This window comes from Furipterus horrens, unplaced genomic scaffold (assembly GCF_987537825.1).
Source record: "Furipterus horrens unplaced genomic scaffold, mFurHor1.1.pri manual_scaffold_2, whole genome shotgun sequence".
NCBI lineage: Eukaryota > Metazoa > Chordata > Mammalia > Chiroptera > Furipteridae > Furipterus > Furipterus horrens.
Genome location: NW_028327172.1, coordinates 5,123,233 through 5,139,876, shown reverse-complemented (window position 1 = coordinate 5,139,876; position 16,644 = coordinate 5,123,233). Strand labels below are relative to the sequence as shown.

At 58.8% G+C, this 16,644-nt stretch overlaps 1 protein-coding gene across 1 annotated transcript; it reads left to right on the top strand.

Annotated features, from left to right (window-relative positions):
* Positions 1–6,429: 6,429 nt before the first annotated feature.
* OVOL1 (ovo like transcriptional repressor 1) lies at positions 6,430–16,393 on the top strand. Its single transcript, XM_090258391.1, has 4 exons — positions 6,430–6,889; positions 13,557–13,774; positions 15,456–15,645; positions 15,879–16,393. The coding sequence occupies exons 1-4, from the start codon at positions 6,790–6,792 to the stop codon at positions 16,172–16,174; spliced, it is 804 nt and encodes a 267-aa protein (XP_090114517.1). The 5' UTR covers positions 6,430–6,789; the 3' UTR covers positions 16,175–16,393.
* The last annotated feature ends 251 nt before the right edge of the window (positions 16,394–16,644 follow it).

The following is a 16,644-nucleotide window of genomic DNA, read 5'->3' as shown; positions in this document are numbered from 1 at the left end:
ATTTCCTGAGGTGTCCTGAACTTCAGTTTTCTCATCTGTAAAATGGGGGATGTGGCCCTGGCCGGGTAGCTCAGTTGGTTAGAGCGTCATCCCAACAGCCAAGGTTGCAGGTTCTATCTTGGGTCAGTGCACATACAACCAGTGAATGCATAAATAAGTGGAACAACTAATCGATGTTCTCTCTCTCTCTCTCTCTCTCTCCCCCCCCCCTCTAAAATCAGTAAATAAAAAATTAAGCCCTGGCTGGTGTGGCTCAGTGGATAGAGCACAGGCCTGTGAACCAAAGAGTCACCAGTTCAATTCCCAGTCAGGGCACATGCCTAGATTCCAGGCCAGGTCCCCAGCTAGGGGCACATGAGAGGCAACCACACATTAATGTTTCTCTTCCTCTTTCTTCCTCCCTTTCCCTTTCTCTAAAAATAAATAAATCAAATCTTTAAAAAAAATTTTTTAATGGGGGATGTAACCTATACTCACAGCACTGCACATTGAGGGTACAGGGATGTTTTAAAAAGAACATGCCAGCCCTGGCTGGGCTGGCTCAGTGGATTGCATGCCGGCCTGCAAACCAAAGGGTCACTGGTTTGATTCCCAGTCAGGGCACATGCCGGATTGAGGGCCAGGGCCCCAGTTGGGGGCGTGTGAGAGGCAACCACACATTGATGTTTATCTCCCTCTCTTTCTCCCTCCCTTCCCTTCTCTCTAAAAATAAATAAATAAAATCTTAAAAAAAAACAAAACAAAACAAAAACAAAACATGCCAACGGGCAAATCCATAGAGAGAGAGCAGAGTAGTGGGTGTCAGTGGTTAGGAGGGAGGGATGGGGAGTGGCTGATGGGTACGGGGTTTCGTTTGGGGTGATGGCTGTACAACTCTGTGAAGATACTAAAAACCACTGAACTGTTTCCTTTGAAAGGGTAGGTTTTACGGTATATGAATTGCATCTGAATAAAGCTACTACCATGTTGTTAAAAGAGGTCGCTCTTGTGCAGGACTTACACAAGGGGCAGGGGAACGGGCAACAAAGATGCTGCGAAGAAAACAGGACAGAGGTGACAAGGGGACAAGGATTTAGCTGAGGAGGTCAGTGAGGCCTCTTGGAAAAGGGGACATTTGGCTGAAACCTGAGTGATGAGAGGCAGTCAGCCATCAAGTAGAGAAACACATTCTAGGCACCAGGCACAGCAGAGGATAGGCCTGGACTGGATACGTGGACAGAGGGCATGTGGTGTGGCTGGAATCCACAGAACCAGCAGGAAGGGAGAGACGTAGGGCCCGGAGGCCAGTGGGGGCCCCAGTGCACCAAGCCTGCAGGCCTTGACTCCAGTGGCGGGGTCAGGAGGCTGGTGCCGGCCCAGGTGAGAGGAGGGTGGTAACCATGGAGATGGAGGTGTGGGTGCAGCTGTGATTCCAGAGCGGATGGGACTTGCTGGTGGGTGCACGTGTGGTTTGAGGGGAGATGGAAGCAGGGTGAGTCCAGGCTTTGGCCCGAGTATCCGAGATGGTGGTTCCAGTCCCCGAGATAGGAAAGGCTGGGAGAACTGTGAGGATGAGGTGAAGTCTGCAGGTCGGACACGCAGCCACGGTGGTGAGTCTGACCAGGCTCGGGGCCTCCTCCAACGGGAGCCCACGGCTTCGCCCGCATCCCCCGGAGGCTCCAGCTGGCCCAGCAAGCCCGCTCCCCCGCCCATGGCCCCTAGCCCCCCACTCGGGAGCTTTCTACCCACATGCAGCCCTGCACCCCATTCCCTGCTAGGCCCTAAAAGGCCAGGCCCACCCCGGCAGTGGACCGAGAGGCCCAGGGGCAGGAACTCAGCAAGAGGTGAAGGAGCCAGCGTCGCCCACAGCACCTGACAGTCTGTGAGGGCTTTGCTGTCCCCACAGCGGCGCGATCACACAGAGGCCTCCATGGCCAGGGGCACCATTTCCTAGGGCTTCTAGCCTTTGGGAAAAAACAAATCAACAGCACCTCCCAACAGCTCTGAGGAGCAGGGCTGGGACTAGCAGCCCCACCACTTCACAGATGCATCAACTGAGGCCTTAACAGGTTGGGTGGTTTGGCCCATGTCCCCAGAGACAGAGAGTCCAGGGCACCCGACCGGCCCGGGGCTCTTTCCCGCTTGCCCTCTCAGGGGGTCTCAGCTCCCCGCCTTCAGCCTCCCCACCATCCCAGGCCGCCCTGAGGCTTTCTCTGAGAACAGGCAGGGCTGCCGTCTCGTCCCTCCGTCCAGCTCCTGATGGCAGCCAAGCACCAAAGGCAGGTACCAGCCGCCCCTCTTTGGGGAGCATGGTCCCCACTTGCCTGCTGGGGTTCAACCTTCCTTCACGCCCCTGTCCACTATGTCCATGGGAGGTGTCCGCTCATGGCTCTGTCGGCAGCTGGCCGAGGCCACCATCACCTCCTGCTCGGACTATCAGAGCTGCCTCCTCTATTGGTCTCCCTACCCGCCGCCACCCTCTCCCCACTCCGCCGACACACTCCATGCTCCCGTCACCAGAGTTCGAGCCTTCCTGCCACACTGAGCCTCACGTGATGTGCCCGTCCTGCCTCTGCAACCTGGGTTCCCACAGCCTCCCAGCCCCTCCAGACCCGGCCCCCTCACCCTTCGGTTCATTGCACCCACACTAGGCCCACTCCCACTCTGGGCCTCTGCACCAGCTGTTCCTAGAGGGGTCAGGCTCTTCTCTTCTTTGCACAGCTGGCTCCTGCCTCTCATTCAGAGCTCAACACCCCCACCTGTCACGACCCCATCAGCAGTTAAGCGCCTGTGTCACACTAATAGTTTCCTTAGTCTTTTGTTTACCTTGCATCACAGAATCCCCAGTGCCTGCTATAGGGTGGCTGTTCAATAAATACTTTCTGCCCCTCGCCAGGTAGCTCAGTTGGTTAGTGTCATTCCAATAGGCCAGGGCTGTGGGGTCAATCCTCATCAGGGCACATACAAGAATCAACCAGTGAACGCGTAAATAAGTGGGACAACAAACTGATCTCTCTCTATCTCTCTAAAATTAAAAAAAAAATACTTGTTGACTAAATTAAGGAACGAATGAATGATATCTAACTGGCACTGCACAGACCAGACAGAGCAGATGGTTCCCTCGTGAAGCTCATAGTTGAGCTCGCTGTTTACCCAAGTTCACGCACACTGGCTCCACAGCCGCCCATGAACCACAGGTCACTTACCAGCAGCCTGTGAGTCAAAGCTGACCCACACAGTTATTTTGACTCATTCTGTTTTTTAAAAAATGGAGTCAACTTTTAAAAACTGATAGCGTTTACATACAAATCTGGATTTTCTGCTTTTCTTGGAAAATGGACAGACGTGGCCACATTGGGTTTCTGTGCTTAAATGACATGATTGTAACTGCCCCTTGTCATTGAGGCACATTCGTCACAGTCCCCACCACTCTCTGGTCTCTCCCTGACAGCCAGTGCCAATACTCTGTTAGCACTGAGCTTGCACTATCGTCCTCCTTATAATAAAGAACTTTGCGCCCTGGCCAGTGTGGCTCTGTGTGCTGGGGCATCACCCTGTGGACTGAAAGGTGGCAGCTTTGATTCCTGATCAGGGCATGTGACTAGGTTGCGGTTTTGGTCCTGGTCGGGGCACGTACGGGAGGCAAACAATTTATGTTTCTCTCTCACATCAATCTCTCTCTCTTTCTTTCTCTCTAAAAATCAATGAACGTATCCTCAGGCGAGTATTTAAAAAAAGAAGTTTGCCCTGTATCTGTGCCTATCCCCAAACTTGGAACATGAAAGTCTGAATGAGTCACATGAGTCAAGAAAAATGGGTGTGGCTCAGTGGACTGAATGCTGGTCTGCAAATCAAAGGGTCACCAGTTCGATTCCCAGACAGGGCACATGCCTGGGTTGCGGGCCAGGTCCCCAGTTTGGGGCACACAAGAGACAACCGCACATTGATGTCTCTCTCCCTGGCTTTCTCCCTTCCTCTCTCTCTAAAAATAATAAATAAAATCTTTGGAAAAAAAAAGAAAGAAAAATAGGATATTCATTCATTCAACAAATTTTGTTGCTAGCCCACTATGTGCCAGGCACAGTAATAAGGATGGAGACTGAGCAGCATGGATGAACATCCCTCCCTTCTGCAGGCCTCATTCCAAACACTGTGTAACTTTCCTTCCATAAGTGGAGACATTTGAGTAGGCAGTCTTGCGTCCAAGGTCATGCCTGAAGACTGCTATAGAGTATTCACTAAGCTCCTACTGTGTACTAGCCCCTGCCAGGGTCAGGCATAACCAAAGTGCTCAATAAGTATTTATTGAGTGAAAGAACTAAACTCACCTCTCCCCTAGACAAACTGTGTTAACCAATGTTGTTTCTCCAGGACTTATTCAAAAGATAAGAACGTATGCCCTGGCTGGTGTGGCTCAGTGGGTTGAGCTCCCGCCTGCGAACCAAAGGGTCTCCTGTTCGATTCCCAGTCAGGACACATGCCCTTGCAGGGATCCCAGGTGGGGTCCTGCGAGAGGCAACCACACATTGATGTTTCTCCTCTTCTCTTTCTCCCTCCCTTCCCCCCTGTCTAAAAATAAACAAGTAAACAAACTGTTTTAAAAGCACATAGTAGGGACTCCTGCGGGCCCCCATGGAGGACCAGGGGTCCCCGTGCCCTTGCTGTCCATTCCCTTTGCTCCTATGGGCCCTGGAGTCGGCCTGGGGGTTGTCTCTCCCCTCCACCCCCTTCCCCCTTTTCCCCTCAATAAACCCATTGCCTACTCACACACACACACACACACACACACACACACACACACACACAAAGCACATAGTAGATGCTCACTTAATGTCAGTTAAATGAAACAGTACTAAGAGCAGAAGGTTGACAGGCAAGCATGGGCTGCCTGAAGGCAGAGCCCTGGGAAAGGAAAGGGAAGTGGGGGTGATATTATACCCCCCTGCCTTAGCCCACGTTTCCCTCACAGGGATCCTAGGAGGTTGGTGACAGGATTCTCTGGTGAGAGAAGAGAAAACAGGATGGAAAGGAAAGCCCCTTGGCTAAACTTACGGGTTCCAGGAAGAAGTGGAGGAGGTTCATCTGCTCCCCAGGTCCACACTCCCCACCCAGCAGGACACTCCACAGAAGCCCTTAGGGGGATGCAAAGTGCCTCTGGAAGCCGCCCCCTCTTGAAAAATATTCTCACTAAGATGCCTGAAAGTCTACCCTTAGTAGGCTACCCGTCTTTTCACTCGTGACTTTTGAACTGCGTGGATTCATTTTTCAGATTCATTTCCTCCTAATCTGTTCCAGCAAACATTTAATATGTAAGGAAGGCGCTTGTGTGGTCGGGACTCTGAGCTGTTTATTGTACATGGGGTGGAAGGAGAGCTACAAAGAGGAAGGGGTGCCCTTACTATGTCATTTGGTAAGAAAAGCTCTGCTGGGGCCAAAGTGTCATAGTGACAAGCCTCATGGAGGCCACCAGCGCTCCGCAGATTCTGAGGAGGGCGGGGACTGAACAGGGGTGGTGGTGGTGGTGGTGGTGGTGGGGTGACGGGGTGGGGGAGTCCCAGGCAGAACCTGAGTCGAGGGTGGGCTATGGGGGGAAGCTGACATGAGCTTCCTAACCTGGCTGCAGACAGGCTGGGCTTGACTTCGTAAGGACCCGCAGCCCTCCAGCCTTTCTGTACCTGAAACCCGTCCACTTGGGACAAAGATGAGAGTTTCTGTGCGTGTGTAAGCCCTGGAGTCTTTTGGGATCTCGGGGGACTCAGAGCGGTTTTAAACGGCCGCTTCCTCCACGAAGCCTTCCAGTTTCCGGCCGGCGTCGAGCACTCCCCGCTGTCTCTTGCGGACCTGTGCGTAGCCGCCGGTCCGCCCGGCGCCGCCGCACTCCTGCAGTCCGCTGTGCCCTCCCGCGCGGAGCCTGCGCCAGCAAATGCCTCTGGGCTGAACCACGAATCGCTCCGCCAGACCTTTGGGACCCTGGACCACCTGGACCTGGGCCGGGACCAACAAGCGTGGGCCAGGCCGCCCGTTCCCGCGCGACGGTTTCGTGCCTCCCCAGGCGCCCGGGCGCGCCGCGCCGGCTCGGACCCAGTCGGGCGGGTTTCATTTCATCACTCGCAGAGCGTGCGAGCGCCGGTGCAAATAACGTTGCCACCTCCCCTCCCCTGCTCCCTCCGAAACTCCCAAACTCCCGTTGGTGAACGCTGCGCCCCGGCCGGGAGGTTCGCGCGGGCGGCGGCCGGGCCGGTTGGGCAGCCAGGTGCTGGGTGCCCTGCACCCGCCCCCCCCCCCGCCCCCGCCCAGCCACCCCGCCCAGGCCGCGAGGCCAACTCACCAGCAGCGGAATGAAAACCGGTTGGACAGGTAACAAATAGGTGGGTTGTCACCGTTATTTCCCAACGCATGCGCCGTGGCTGCCTGGGCCACTCCAAGCTAATTAGCTCGGATCACCCCCGCTCCCCGCCCCAGCCACCAACACACAGCGCCGCGAGCCAATAAAGCGTGAACCCGTTCGTCCGGCTCGCACTTTAAGACTTCCCGAGCGGCCGCGGGGGACGCCAGTCGAGCCAGGAGACGCTTACCTGCCGCTTCCCCCTCGTCCGGTGCACCTGGCTACCGGGGCGCTCTTTCGGAGGAGTTGGAAGCGGGCGCGCGGCGTCCCGGGCACGTTCTCTCGGTGGAACGTGGGGGCGCTTTGGCGACTCCTTCCCTGACGTGCCCGCGCCCCCTGGCCGCTTCCAGCCCGGCCCGGGAAAGGTGAGACGGCGTCGGCTCTGGTTACCGAAGTGGACGGCGCCGGGCGAGCAGGGTTCGAAAATGCCCCGCGCGTTTCTGGTGAAGAAGCCGTGCGTCTCCACGTGCAAGAGGAACTGGAGCGAGCTCCCCGACGAGGAGCGCGGCGAGATCTACGTGCCAGGTGAGGCGCCGGCCCGCGGACCCCGAGCCCCACGCCGCGCTCCAGCCTGGGGCCCCGTCGAGGCGGCAGATCTGCGGGCGCAGCGGCGCGAGCCTGGAGGCCGGCGTAGTTGGGGCCCCGGATTTAATGTTTAAGCGGTGGCAGCAGCCCCGTTAGCCTGCGGCGCGGGGGGGAGGGGAGGGGAGGGGAGTGCAGGGGTGGCGGAAGGAGATGCCGGGTGGGGGCTGGGCACCGGGGCCGCCGGCGGGGGGCGAGAGCAGTTCCCAGGCCCTCAGGCCCGGCCGGGAGCAGGCCTGTCCGAGGCGCGCGGGTCCGAGCGTTGCCTGCTTCCCTCCAGCGGGCCGAACCCCGGCGCAGGGGAGGCAACGGGGTGTGTCACGCTCAGGCGACCCTCCACTCTCGCGTCGTAAATCCGGAGAGTCGGGACTTTTATGAGGCGGGAAGAGGGCACTGGAGCGATGCCACTTTTGGGGGGCAGGGAGACAGCTGGAGTTTCGGCTGATATTTGTGCAAAACGTTAGGACTCAGAGTGTAGCCGCCTTCGTTGATCTCCCCCTTTTCTCCACCACATTGGTGGCCAGAAGGTCGCAGTGAGGGTCGGGCGGGTGGGGTGCGCGGAGACCGTGGGGAAGGCGCTGGGCTGCACCCCACTTGCCCTGAAGACAAAGGTGGGATCAGGTCTCACCTCTGTTAGAAACGCTCCTCCTCCAACTTTGTAGAGAACATAGTTGAGCTAAAAGTTGTGTTAACGAAGCCGCCCCGCAGCCAGGGAACGAGGCCCCGGGGGAAGCTGGTGCACCCCATTTATTTTTGGAACTCGCCTTGACCGCGGACTCGGAGTCCACTTTGAATGAGTAACCTGAGTTGTTTCTTCCTCCAGTGGCATCTTCCTCAGTTAGCCCTGAGAACGCTTCTGCCCCCAGTGGCCCCCCCCCCCAAAGTCTTCCGTCTGGAGAAAGCCAGTTTCCTTCGGAACGCCCCCTCCCCAGGCCTTGAGGGTGGAGTGGGGGGGTGCTGAACACCCAGTCCAGCGCCTCCAAGGGGGGAGAGGTTGTAATTAACCAACCGACTTTGACCCTTGATCCGCTGGCTCCCTGGCACCGCCCCAGGCCTTGCAGGAAAGCGGTGAAATGAGGGCCGAGGGGCCCTGGGAGGGCTCTCGCCTTAGTTTTTCTCCGGAAAACATTTTGGGAGAGGGTGGGTGTAGTGGTGAGATCCTTGAGGGCTGATCCACCAGGATCCAAAGCCTGAGGTGCTGGCGGGATGTTTCAAAGCTCAACCTTATCTGAAGCCCCAAGACCTCTTTTCTGTAGCCCCCTTAAAATAAGGGAGTGTGTGCCCTGGCTGGTGTGGCTCAGTTGGTTGGACTGTCCTTCCATAAACCAAAGGGTTTCAGGTTCAATCCCCAGTTAGGGCACATACCTAGATTTCCGGTCCATTCCCCCATTGTGGGGGTGGGGGGTTGTCACAGATCAGATGTTTTTCTCTTTCTCTCTAAAAGGAATGAAAAAAATGTCCTTGGGTGTGGATTAAAATTCAAAAACAAAGAAACAAGGGAATGTGCCAGAAGTCGCTGATGACTCTGGTGGGGAAACTGAGACAGAAAGGAAGATGAGCTGCTTCCTCCCTGAGGTGGACCGGGGCGCGGGCCCAGGCGTCTGTTCATAGTTTCTCGCTTCCCCCAGTTCCTCGGTGAGTTGGCTGGCGTTCACCTCCAGAAGGGCCAGGAGAGGGACGCCAGCAGCTTCCTCCCTCCTGGCTCCTCCCTCACCTGTGTTTGCCTTGCTGCTTAGCTGCTCCTTGCGATCTGATAAACTGAACTTGGACTGTGGTAAAGGTGAGCCGAGGGCCTTGCCGAGACTCGGTGTGCTGTTATTTTTAGTTTTATTTCACATCCCGATCAGGAACAGATCATGTGTTGACTTTTACAAAGGACAAAGAAATTCCGTTTGTTGAAATCATTGACTTCCTTTCGCCCTAGTGATTTTCCCCACCACAGTGCTGGTGGCCGTGGTGGGAGTGGCCGTGGGGACCTCCATCGGAGGGGCTGTCCCATCAGGTGCAGAGGAGGGCTTCTGGGTGTCTGTGTCACCTGCTGCGGCTCTCCAGGTGCGGGAGACCTGTAGGCCACTCACGCCGCAGGATGGTCCCCAGACGTTGGATAAGGGTCTGACCTGGAGGGTGCACCTGAGAATCCTGCCACATGTCCTCATGGCGCTGGCGAGGGGGAACCCTGTGGGATCAAGTAAAGCATAGAAGTTTAAGAACTTAATTTTGCCTCAGAAGCCATGTGGCTCATTGGAGAGTTTTCCCACAGTTTTTGGAAATGAGAAATGGAATGTTCTCGGGCCACGCTCGGGTACCCCAGATGGCTGGAGGGCGGGGCGTGTTTTGTGGTGGCCTGTACCCTGGCTGGGCCATCCATCACCAGTCGACTGTGACCCCGGGAGCCGGCTGGGCACGTTTCCTTCACCTACCTCACAGACTGGGCACGTTGTGACCAGCTAAGCACTGACCCCCTTGGTTCCCCCCGAGAGAGGCACTGGAGGGCAGGAAAACAGGGAGGTGCTTGAGCTCCAGCCTTCCTGCGAGGGCTCTCCGAGACCCTCCAGGCATCAGAGTCCCTGGAAAGAGCCTCGTTTACTGACTCAAGGCCCTGGGCGCCCGCCTGGAGGCTCAGACTCCAGGGCCCCAGTCTGACCAGCACCCTAGCCTCTCTTTCCGAGGCATAGTTCTAGAGGTTCCCCCACCGCTGGGGCAGAACCTTTTTCCTGGGCCTCACTCTCCTCCCAAAGCCAGGGCAGAGCCGCAGAGGGGCTGGAGGGCTCCAGGGGGTAGGAGGTGGCTCCGCTCCTGCTGGGAGTGTTGAAAGGGTTTGCAGTAAAGGTTAAGACTCTACCCGTTTGGGCCCCTCACTCCTCTCTCCCCACCCCTGGTCTCCCCCGGCGTTTCTCCTTTGTTATGTCAATATTGGCTGTGGAGTTCTGGGAGTAATGCTGGTTTCTTGAGGATGAACCTGGCCGCCTGTACCCAGGGGCGAAATTCCATTCCTGGAACTGGAGGGGAAGCTCCAAGCAGGGCCTCCCAGCCTCGGAGTGCAGCCCGGCAAGGCCAGGAAGGCTTCTGGAGGTAGACGGAGCCTGGCCGCTGGAATGCCCCACCCCCACCCCCAGGCCAGGAGCATCCCAGGGCCTCTTCCAGACCACCAACCATCTGCTCCTCGGCCTCGGAGCCTCTGTTGTCTGTTCTGTCAGTCCATCAGCACAATCCCACCCTGGGGAGGCAGCTAGACCACATGGAGGAGACTGGTGTTTCCTCACCCTGACCCTGGTTGGGACAGTGTGGGGACCTTGGCAATGCTCTGTCCAGGCCAAGTCAGAAAGGCTGAGGAAGTCAGCTCAGGGTCCCAGAATACACGTTTGGGGGTGGGGAGAGCTTAGCCCTCTGGTGATGATGGTTCTGTAATTCCTGGGGCGTGTTGGCAATGAAGGACTTGTCAGCCATGCTCTCCAGGGAGTGGGGCTGGGAGGGTGGAAAGCCAGACTGTGGATGGGGACAGGAGAGTGACTTGGGCCTGGGCAGTGGACTAGATGGGACTCCTGCCTGTCCCATGGGGTGCTGTCACCCAAGCTGCCAAGCTGTTTGTCCTAACTTAGGTGACCCAAGGCAGAATCCTGCCAGACCATCTGTCCCAGAAAGAGCTGGTGAGGGCAAGTCCTCTGGGCATCGGGAGGACAGGAGCGAAGCGTGGGCTCTGTTGATGTCAGGGTTTCTTTTTAACGCTGTTCGCTTCCAACAAGTCTTGTGTGGAGTCCCACAGGACTGCCCGGCAGGACGCAAACGGAGCCTAGTTCCCGGCTGCCCAGGGCTGTCCACCTAGCGTGAGGGCTGAGGTGCGCAGTTTCAACTTGATTATGGACACGGTATGCAAAGTGGTTGGTGACCGGGGAAAAGATAACGCCTGGGAGAAAAACTTGGCATTCACAGAATGGAAACGCCAGGCCGAGAGACAGACCCATTGTGTTCCCAGGGCTGTGGCCTCGGCCACTTGGCTGGCACTGGCTTCCTTTTGGGCATTGCTAGCTGACCTGACGGGGCTGGAGGAGACAGGCACGGGCCCCCTGTCCTTGCTGACAAGGGTGTCAGGCTGCCTACCACCGACCTGGGCTGTACCGACACCGGGCTCCCCCGCCCCAGGCTCGGCACCAGCCCCGGCCCTGTGGTCAGACTGGGCCTCCTCGCACCTGCTTCACTTGCTGTCTCTCCCCGGAGAGCTGGGGAGCAGCCCCCGTGCGCAGCCCTGGCCTGCGGCCTCGGATGGAGCAGGACCTGATACTCCGTCTGGTATTGGGCCCAGTAGCTTTCAACCTGAGAGAGACCGGACTAGCTGAGGGTGAGGGAGGGGCAGGCCCCTGGGTGGGAAGCAGCTCTAGGTCGTGCAGGTGGAGACAAGTTGGGCCACAGAAGGGGAACCCACAGACCCCCCGAGGGAGTGAGGAGAGGGCCGGGCTGGTTTGGCCTTGCCACACTTCACAGCTGTGGGCGGGCAATGAGTAGCCACAGCGGCCACCGCCTTGCCGGAAACATCTAATTAGGGGACAGAGCCGCACAAGCAAGGCCCAGCCAGTTCTTCTTCCTGCCTCCTGTCACCCAGTGACAGGAGCGGCACGCGGATGAGCACTCCCTGTGCGTGCGGCAGCGGCAGCGACACGCTCCTGGGGGTGGTGGGAAGACAGGTTTGGCCGGGTGGCTGGGAGGAGGCCAGTGTCCCCATCCTGGCAGCCAGGAGGCTGCCCTCTCTGGGGGTAGAGGAGGCACAGAGGCCGGACCCCGCAGGCTCACACGGTCCCCAGTTCCTCAGCACCGACATCTCAAGGTTTCTGGGAAATTAGAGAAGCAGGCCCAGGGTCTCCTCCCAGACTGGCTTGGATCCTTAGAACCCTAACATGATGACACCCCTCAGCCCCACCCACCACCGAAGCGAGAGTCACAGCAGTCAGCCCTCACCTGCCCTCTGTGTGCCGGGGGCGTGGCCTGGCCCCAGCTTCCGGAGCCCCGCTCATGCTCTCCGACACTGAGAGACAAGAGGGCAGAGGTTCCCGCTCGTCCACCTGGATTGAGACCAACAGCCCCCCTCCCACGTACACCGACAGCCATCCCTGCCGCAGGAGGGACCCCCGAGAGCTGGGGCCTGACGTCCAGCGGGCCGGGGCTCAGGGAGGCGCCACGCCAGCTCAGAGGCCAGGCCAGGGCCAGGCACTGGTGAATCAACTCCCAGGATGAGGTGGCTCATTAAAGTCCCCCGGACAGACGGACGCCAGTGCCGGCAGAACGGGTTTTGGGCGGCGGGCTGGCGCGGCCTTCCCCTGTCAGGCCTTTGTTGTGTTTTGAGGGGGCGAGAGCCAGGGCCTCTCCCGAAACTTGGTAACTCCGGTGCTCTCGTATCCACCTGCCATCAGTACGTTCCTCTGCCTCCCCCGACGCCCCTGTCTGTCCACGCTGGGCAGGAGCCCCTCCCGCCTTGGGGCCTGGTCCGCTCCGTCTCACCAGCTGTGGGAGCGGGGTACAGAGGGCCTGTCATGGGCGTGACACCCTAACTCAACCTTCTGAGTCCCTCTCCCTGAAGCTCACTCATTCTTTCTTGGCCTCTCTTGATTTCCCTTCTGAAGCTTGGAGAATGTTCCTAGCTTATGGATTTCAAGACCAGAGCTTAGCCTTTTGGGAAGTAAAATCTTGACTAAACTGAAACACTAGGTCACTTGCCCCAGCTCAGCTTTGCGCCGTGTTTCCTGTGTCACTCACACTCTTCCTCCTGCTCCCTAGTCAGACGAGGGCCAAGCCTCGCCAGCCCCGTTTAGTGTGAGGTGTCTGTCGTGGGGAGTGGTTGTGTCAAAGGCTGCCAGGTATCGGTGCTGCAGAGGGCGGGAGCCCAGCCCTCACTGTGCCGCAGCGAGCGGTCCTTGCTGTGGGGGAGGCTTGCGTAACAGCTGGGCAGGCTGCCCGGGAGACTGTTACGCAGCATCCACCTGCTGCTCCCTGACCTCCTCCCTGCTCCACCCCACCTGGCCTGATTGCCTGCCAAGCGGGGCCAGCAGGAGTGGGGAGCCTGGAGCCCTCCTGGGCTGTAGCAGCAGGGACTGGCCAGTCCAGAGGAGGAGGGGGCCAGGAGCACCCGGCCCCACCAAGGCCAGCAGCTAAATCTGCCTAGAGGAGAGACCCAGAGTGGCCTAGGCCACCAGGAACCCTTCTGGGGTGGGGATGAGTCCCTGGTCCCAGGGCCTCCCATGGTGCCCTTTGTCCTGGCAGGAGCATGGATGAGGCCTGGAATCCAGAAGGACTGGCCCAGGTGGGGCAGGCAGACAGCTCTGGAGGGATAATTGGTGGGGCAGGTTTGGTCCTCCCAGTTCCGCTAAGACACAAATTACTCAGCAGGCAGGCCTGTGGGTCATGGCGCTTGGCTGGCGTCACCTGTAATTACCTTAATGGGGCAGGAGGGAGGTGCAGCGTGCAGTGGGCCGGGGGGAGCCCTGCTCTGCCACATGCCTGTGAGGGGTGGGATAGAGGCTCCAGCTTCCAGCCAGCTCCTTGCCAGGGAACCTTCCTGAAATACCACCGAATCCTCTTTTTCTCCACCAAGCCCCTCACCTGGCTGTCCTTCCCTCCGCAGTCAGCCTGGGCTTCTGTCCACCGCAGCCCTACCCGGAACCGGAGCCATCGGTGGCTGAACCCCCTTCTTGCCCCCTGGCTTTGGACATGAGCCTTCGGGACTCCAGCTATAGTGTGGCTTCTGGACCCTGCGTGGTGGCCCAGCTGCCCTCTGAAGACATGGGCCGCTTGGCAGACGTGCAGAGCAGAGATCATGGCTTCCTGCGCACCAAGATGAAGGTATTGACCCTCACAGTGCCTCTGGGTGTGTTTGTGGCCCTGTGTACAGCCTGGAGAGGTGGCACAAATGAAACCTAGGTAGACGCTGGCCTTGTATCTGGGTCCGGGTCTCTGCAGAGGAGTGAACCTTACTGGGGCCCAGACAGGGGCTGGAAAAGAAGAAAAGTGGGTCCAAAGCGAGAATGGCATACATTGAGAAGAAGCGGTGGGGTTCCAGAGTGGGTCCTTTGGAGTCCATTCTGGGCGTTTAGTTTTGTTCTGGCTTTCAGGCAAGCCCCCTCCTTACACCGAAGTCCTAGGAAAATCAGGGAGCTAGGAGGCCAGCTGAGCACCTCCTCCTGGCCCCCTCTCTGGGCTGCCATGTACGTAAGGTCTGCAGTCCACTCGGCGGCCTATTGTCCGCCTTGTCGGAGTGTGCCGCCGGCAACAGCACTCGGGGCCTCGCAGCCAGGGCAGGCCTAATGGGCGCCCCGCTGCGCTCAGCAGTGGAAGCAGAAAGTTGTGCACTAGGCGACGGAAATGCCTCTGCTTTCGAGGAGCGCACAAATGGCAGGGCTGTCGCTGGCTGGGCCTGCCTTCCAGAAAGCTCCAGGATGGGGACGCACCTGCCAGTGCTGATCTGGTGCAAGGGTTCTCAGAGCACTGTCCTATGTGCCAAAAGACTGGAAGAAACTGGCAGTGGAATGCTGTTCCTTCCTCTGTTACCTGCGGAAGCCAAATGTGTGTTGTAACTCAAGGGGAACCACCGAGACATGTGCCGGGCTAGCTGGGGAGCACGGTGCCCCTGATCCCCTGCACAGCCTTCCTCCCAGCGGGGGGCCCCAGTGGGTAAGGAGGGCATGCAGGAAGACCCGAGGGCACTGGAGGACCGGTGCGCTGGGGGGAGTGCTGGTCGTGGCTAGCTGGCAACAACGGGCATTTAGCTGGTGCCAGAGCGGTACAGAAGGAGGAGGTGCAGTGCGACCGGGCGTGCTCGGTCCCCAGCGAGCTCAGGAGGAGTTGCCAGTGACAGAGCCACTCACAAATACAAGCTGCTGCAGAATATTCAGAGGTGGGACACTGAGAACACAGCTCCACTTCTGAGTAGATCTGACGTTTTCCATAATTACAAAAAAGAAAAATGTTTATAAGCAAGAGACTCATCAGCGTGGCAAAGGGACTCAAGCCGTTCCATGTCAGGCCTGGCTCAAGTAAACCCAGGGGGCTGGGCTGGCCTGGAGGGGCCTCCAGGCTCACGGTGATGGCCTCGGCCTGGAAGGGCTGCCCAGGAGACCATGTCGTGGACATGGTCCCTGGTCCTAAGGCACAGAATAAGAACAGAGAGCAGAAACGTCAGGGAAAGATCTGGGCTCAGGGAAGGGAGAACTTCCTAGCAGGTAGAGTTGCTGAGGATGAATTGCACAGTTTATGTAGGGAGCTGGCTGCTCATCTCCAGAAAAGAAGGGGCTGGGAGACAACCTTGAGAGGGGGCTTGGGACCCGCACAGGAGGCTGACCACTGACCCAGAGGTTCCTTCCAGCCCAGTCACTGCTCGTCTCTGTGAGCCCATGGCACAGCGGTGTGGCCTCCGGGGTGGGCAGCACTTTCCTCGTGGGTTGGGGGCTGGCGTGTGTGTCCTCCCAACCTGCCAGTCTGCAGTCCCAACTCCGGGATAGCTCACAGAGACTGTCCTTGCCCACAGGTGACTCTAGGAGACAGTCCCAGTGGGGACCTCTTCACCTGCCACATCTGCCAGAAGACCTTCACCTACCAGCGTATGCTAAATCGCCACATGAAGTGTCACAACGATGTCAAGAGGCACCTCTGCACCTACTGCGGGAAGGGTTTCAATGACACCTTCGACCTGAAGAGACACGTCCGCACCCACACTGGTGAGCGGAGTTCTGTGGTTGGGCACCTGCCTGAGGCCAAGGTCTGCTGTCTGGGTGACAGGTGGCCTGGGAGGGGCATCTTGGAGCTCAGGGCAGAAGTCCTCAGGGAGGATGCAGGGAGCTGGAGGTGGACAGGGCTCCGTCCTTCCCTCGTCCCCACAGTCAGGTGGCCTGGCCTTTCTGTGTCTGGGAAGCTGCCGCCAGGCCCCTGACGCCCGGCCCTGTCCCCGCAGGCGTGCGTCCCTACAAGTGCAGCCTGTGTGACAAGGCCTTCACGCAGCGCTGCTCCCTGGAGTCCCACCTCAAGAAGATCCACGGCGTGCAGCAGAAGTACGCGTACAAGGAGCGGCGGGCCAAGCTGTACGTGTGCGAGGAGTGCGGCTGCACGTCCGAGAGCCAGGAGGGCCACGTCCTGCACCTGAAGGAGCACCACCCCGACAGCCCGCTGCTGCGCAAGACCTCCAAGAAGGTGGCCGTGGCGCTGCAGAACACCGTCACCTCCCTGCTGCAGAGCAACCACCACCTGTGAGCAGCCCCGCCCCGGCCTCGCCGGCCTGCTGCCTGGCCAGCGTCCCCTCCGGCGGCCTCTCGCTGGGACACTGGTGACCAGGACCGGAGCCCCCAGGCACACGTGCTCCCTCGGGCGGCCCTGCACTGACCTCTGCTCACGTTTGCGTTGTTATGTTATGGGCGGAGGCCGGTCCGAGCCTGCGCAGGTGTGAGTCCGGGCAGGGGCAGGCCAGGCTGCCTTCGATCGGAAGCTGCACACCTGCAGAGACAGGACTTCCTCCCAGAGGCGGTGCAGCAGGGTGGCCCTGTGACTTTCTCCCTCTGCTGGCTCCCCGTGGACGGCAGAGTCAGGAGCACTGACACAAAGCACCCTGTGAACTATGGCAGCGGCGGAGGAGCTGGCGATGAGCTGCTTGGCCGCACTTCTGATGCTCCGGGCAGCCGGGCTCGGCCCTGCCGCGGGATGCCCACGTGCACACAGGGGAGGTC

What these genes read in the sequence shown, in the direction of transcription:
- OVOL1 (XM_090258391.1), top strand. Translation starts at nt 6,790, where the DNA reads ATGCCCCGCGCGTTTCTGGTGAAGAAGCCGTGCGTCTCCACGTGCAAG. An exon ending in CGGCGAGATCTACGTGCCAG is followed by an intron (nt 6,890 to 13,556) that starts GTGAGGCGCCGG and finishes TTCCCTCCGCAG; the next exon opens with TCAGCCTGGGCTTCTGTCCA. An exon ending in TCCTGCGCACCAAGATGAAG is followed by an intron (nt 13,775 to 15,455) that starts GTATTGACCCTC and finishes CCTTGCCCACAG; the next exon opens with GTGACTCTAGGAGACAGTCC.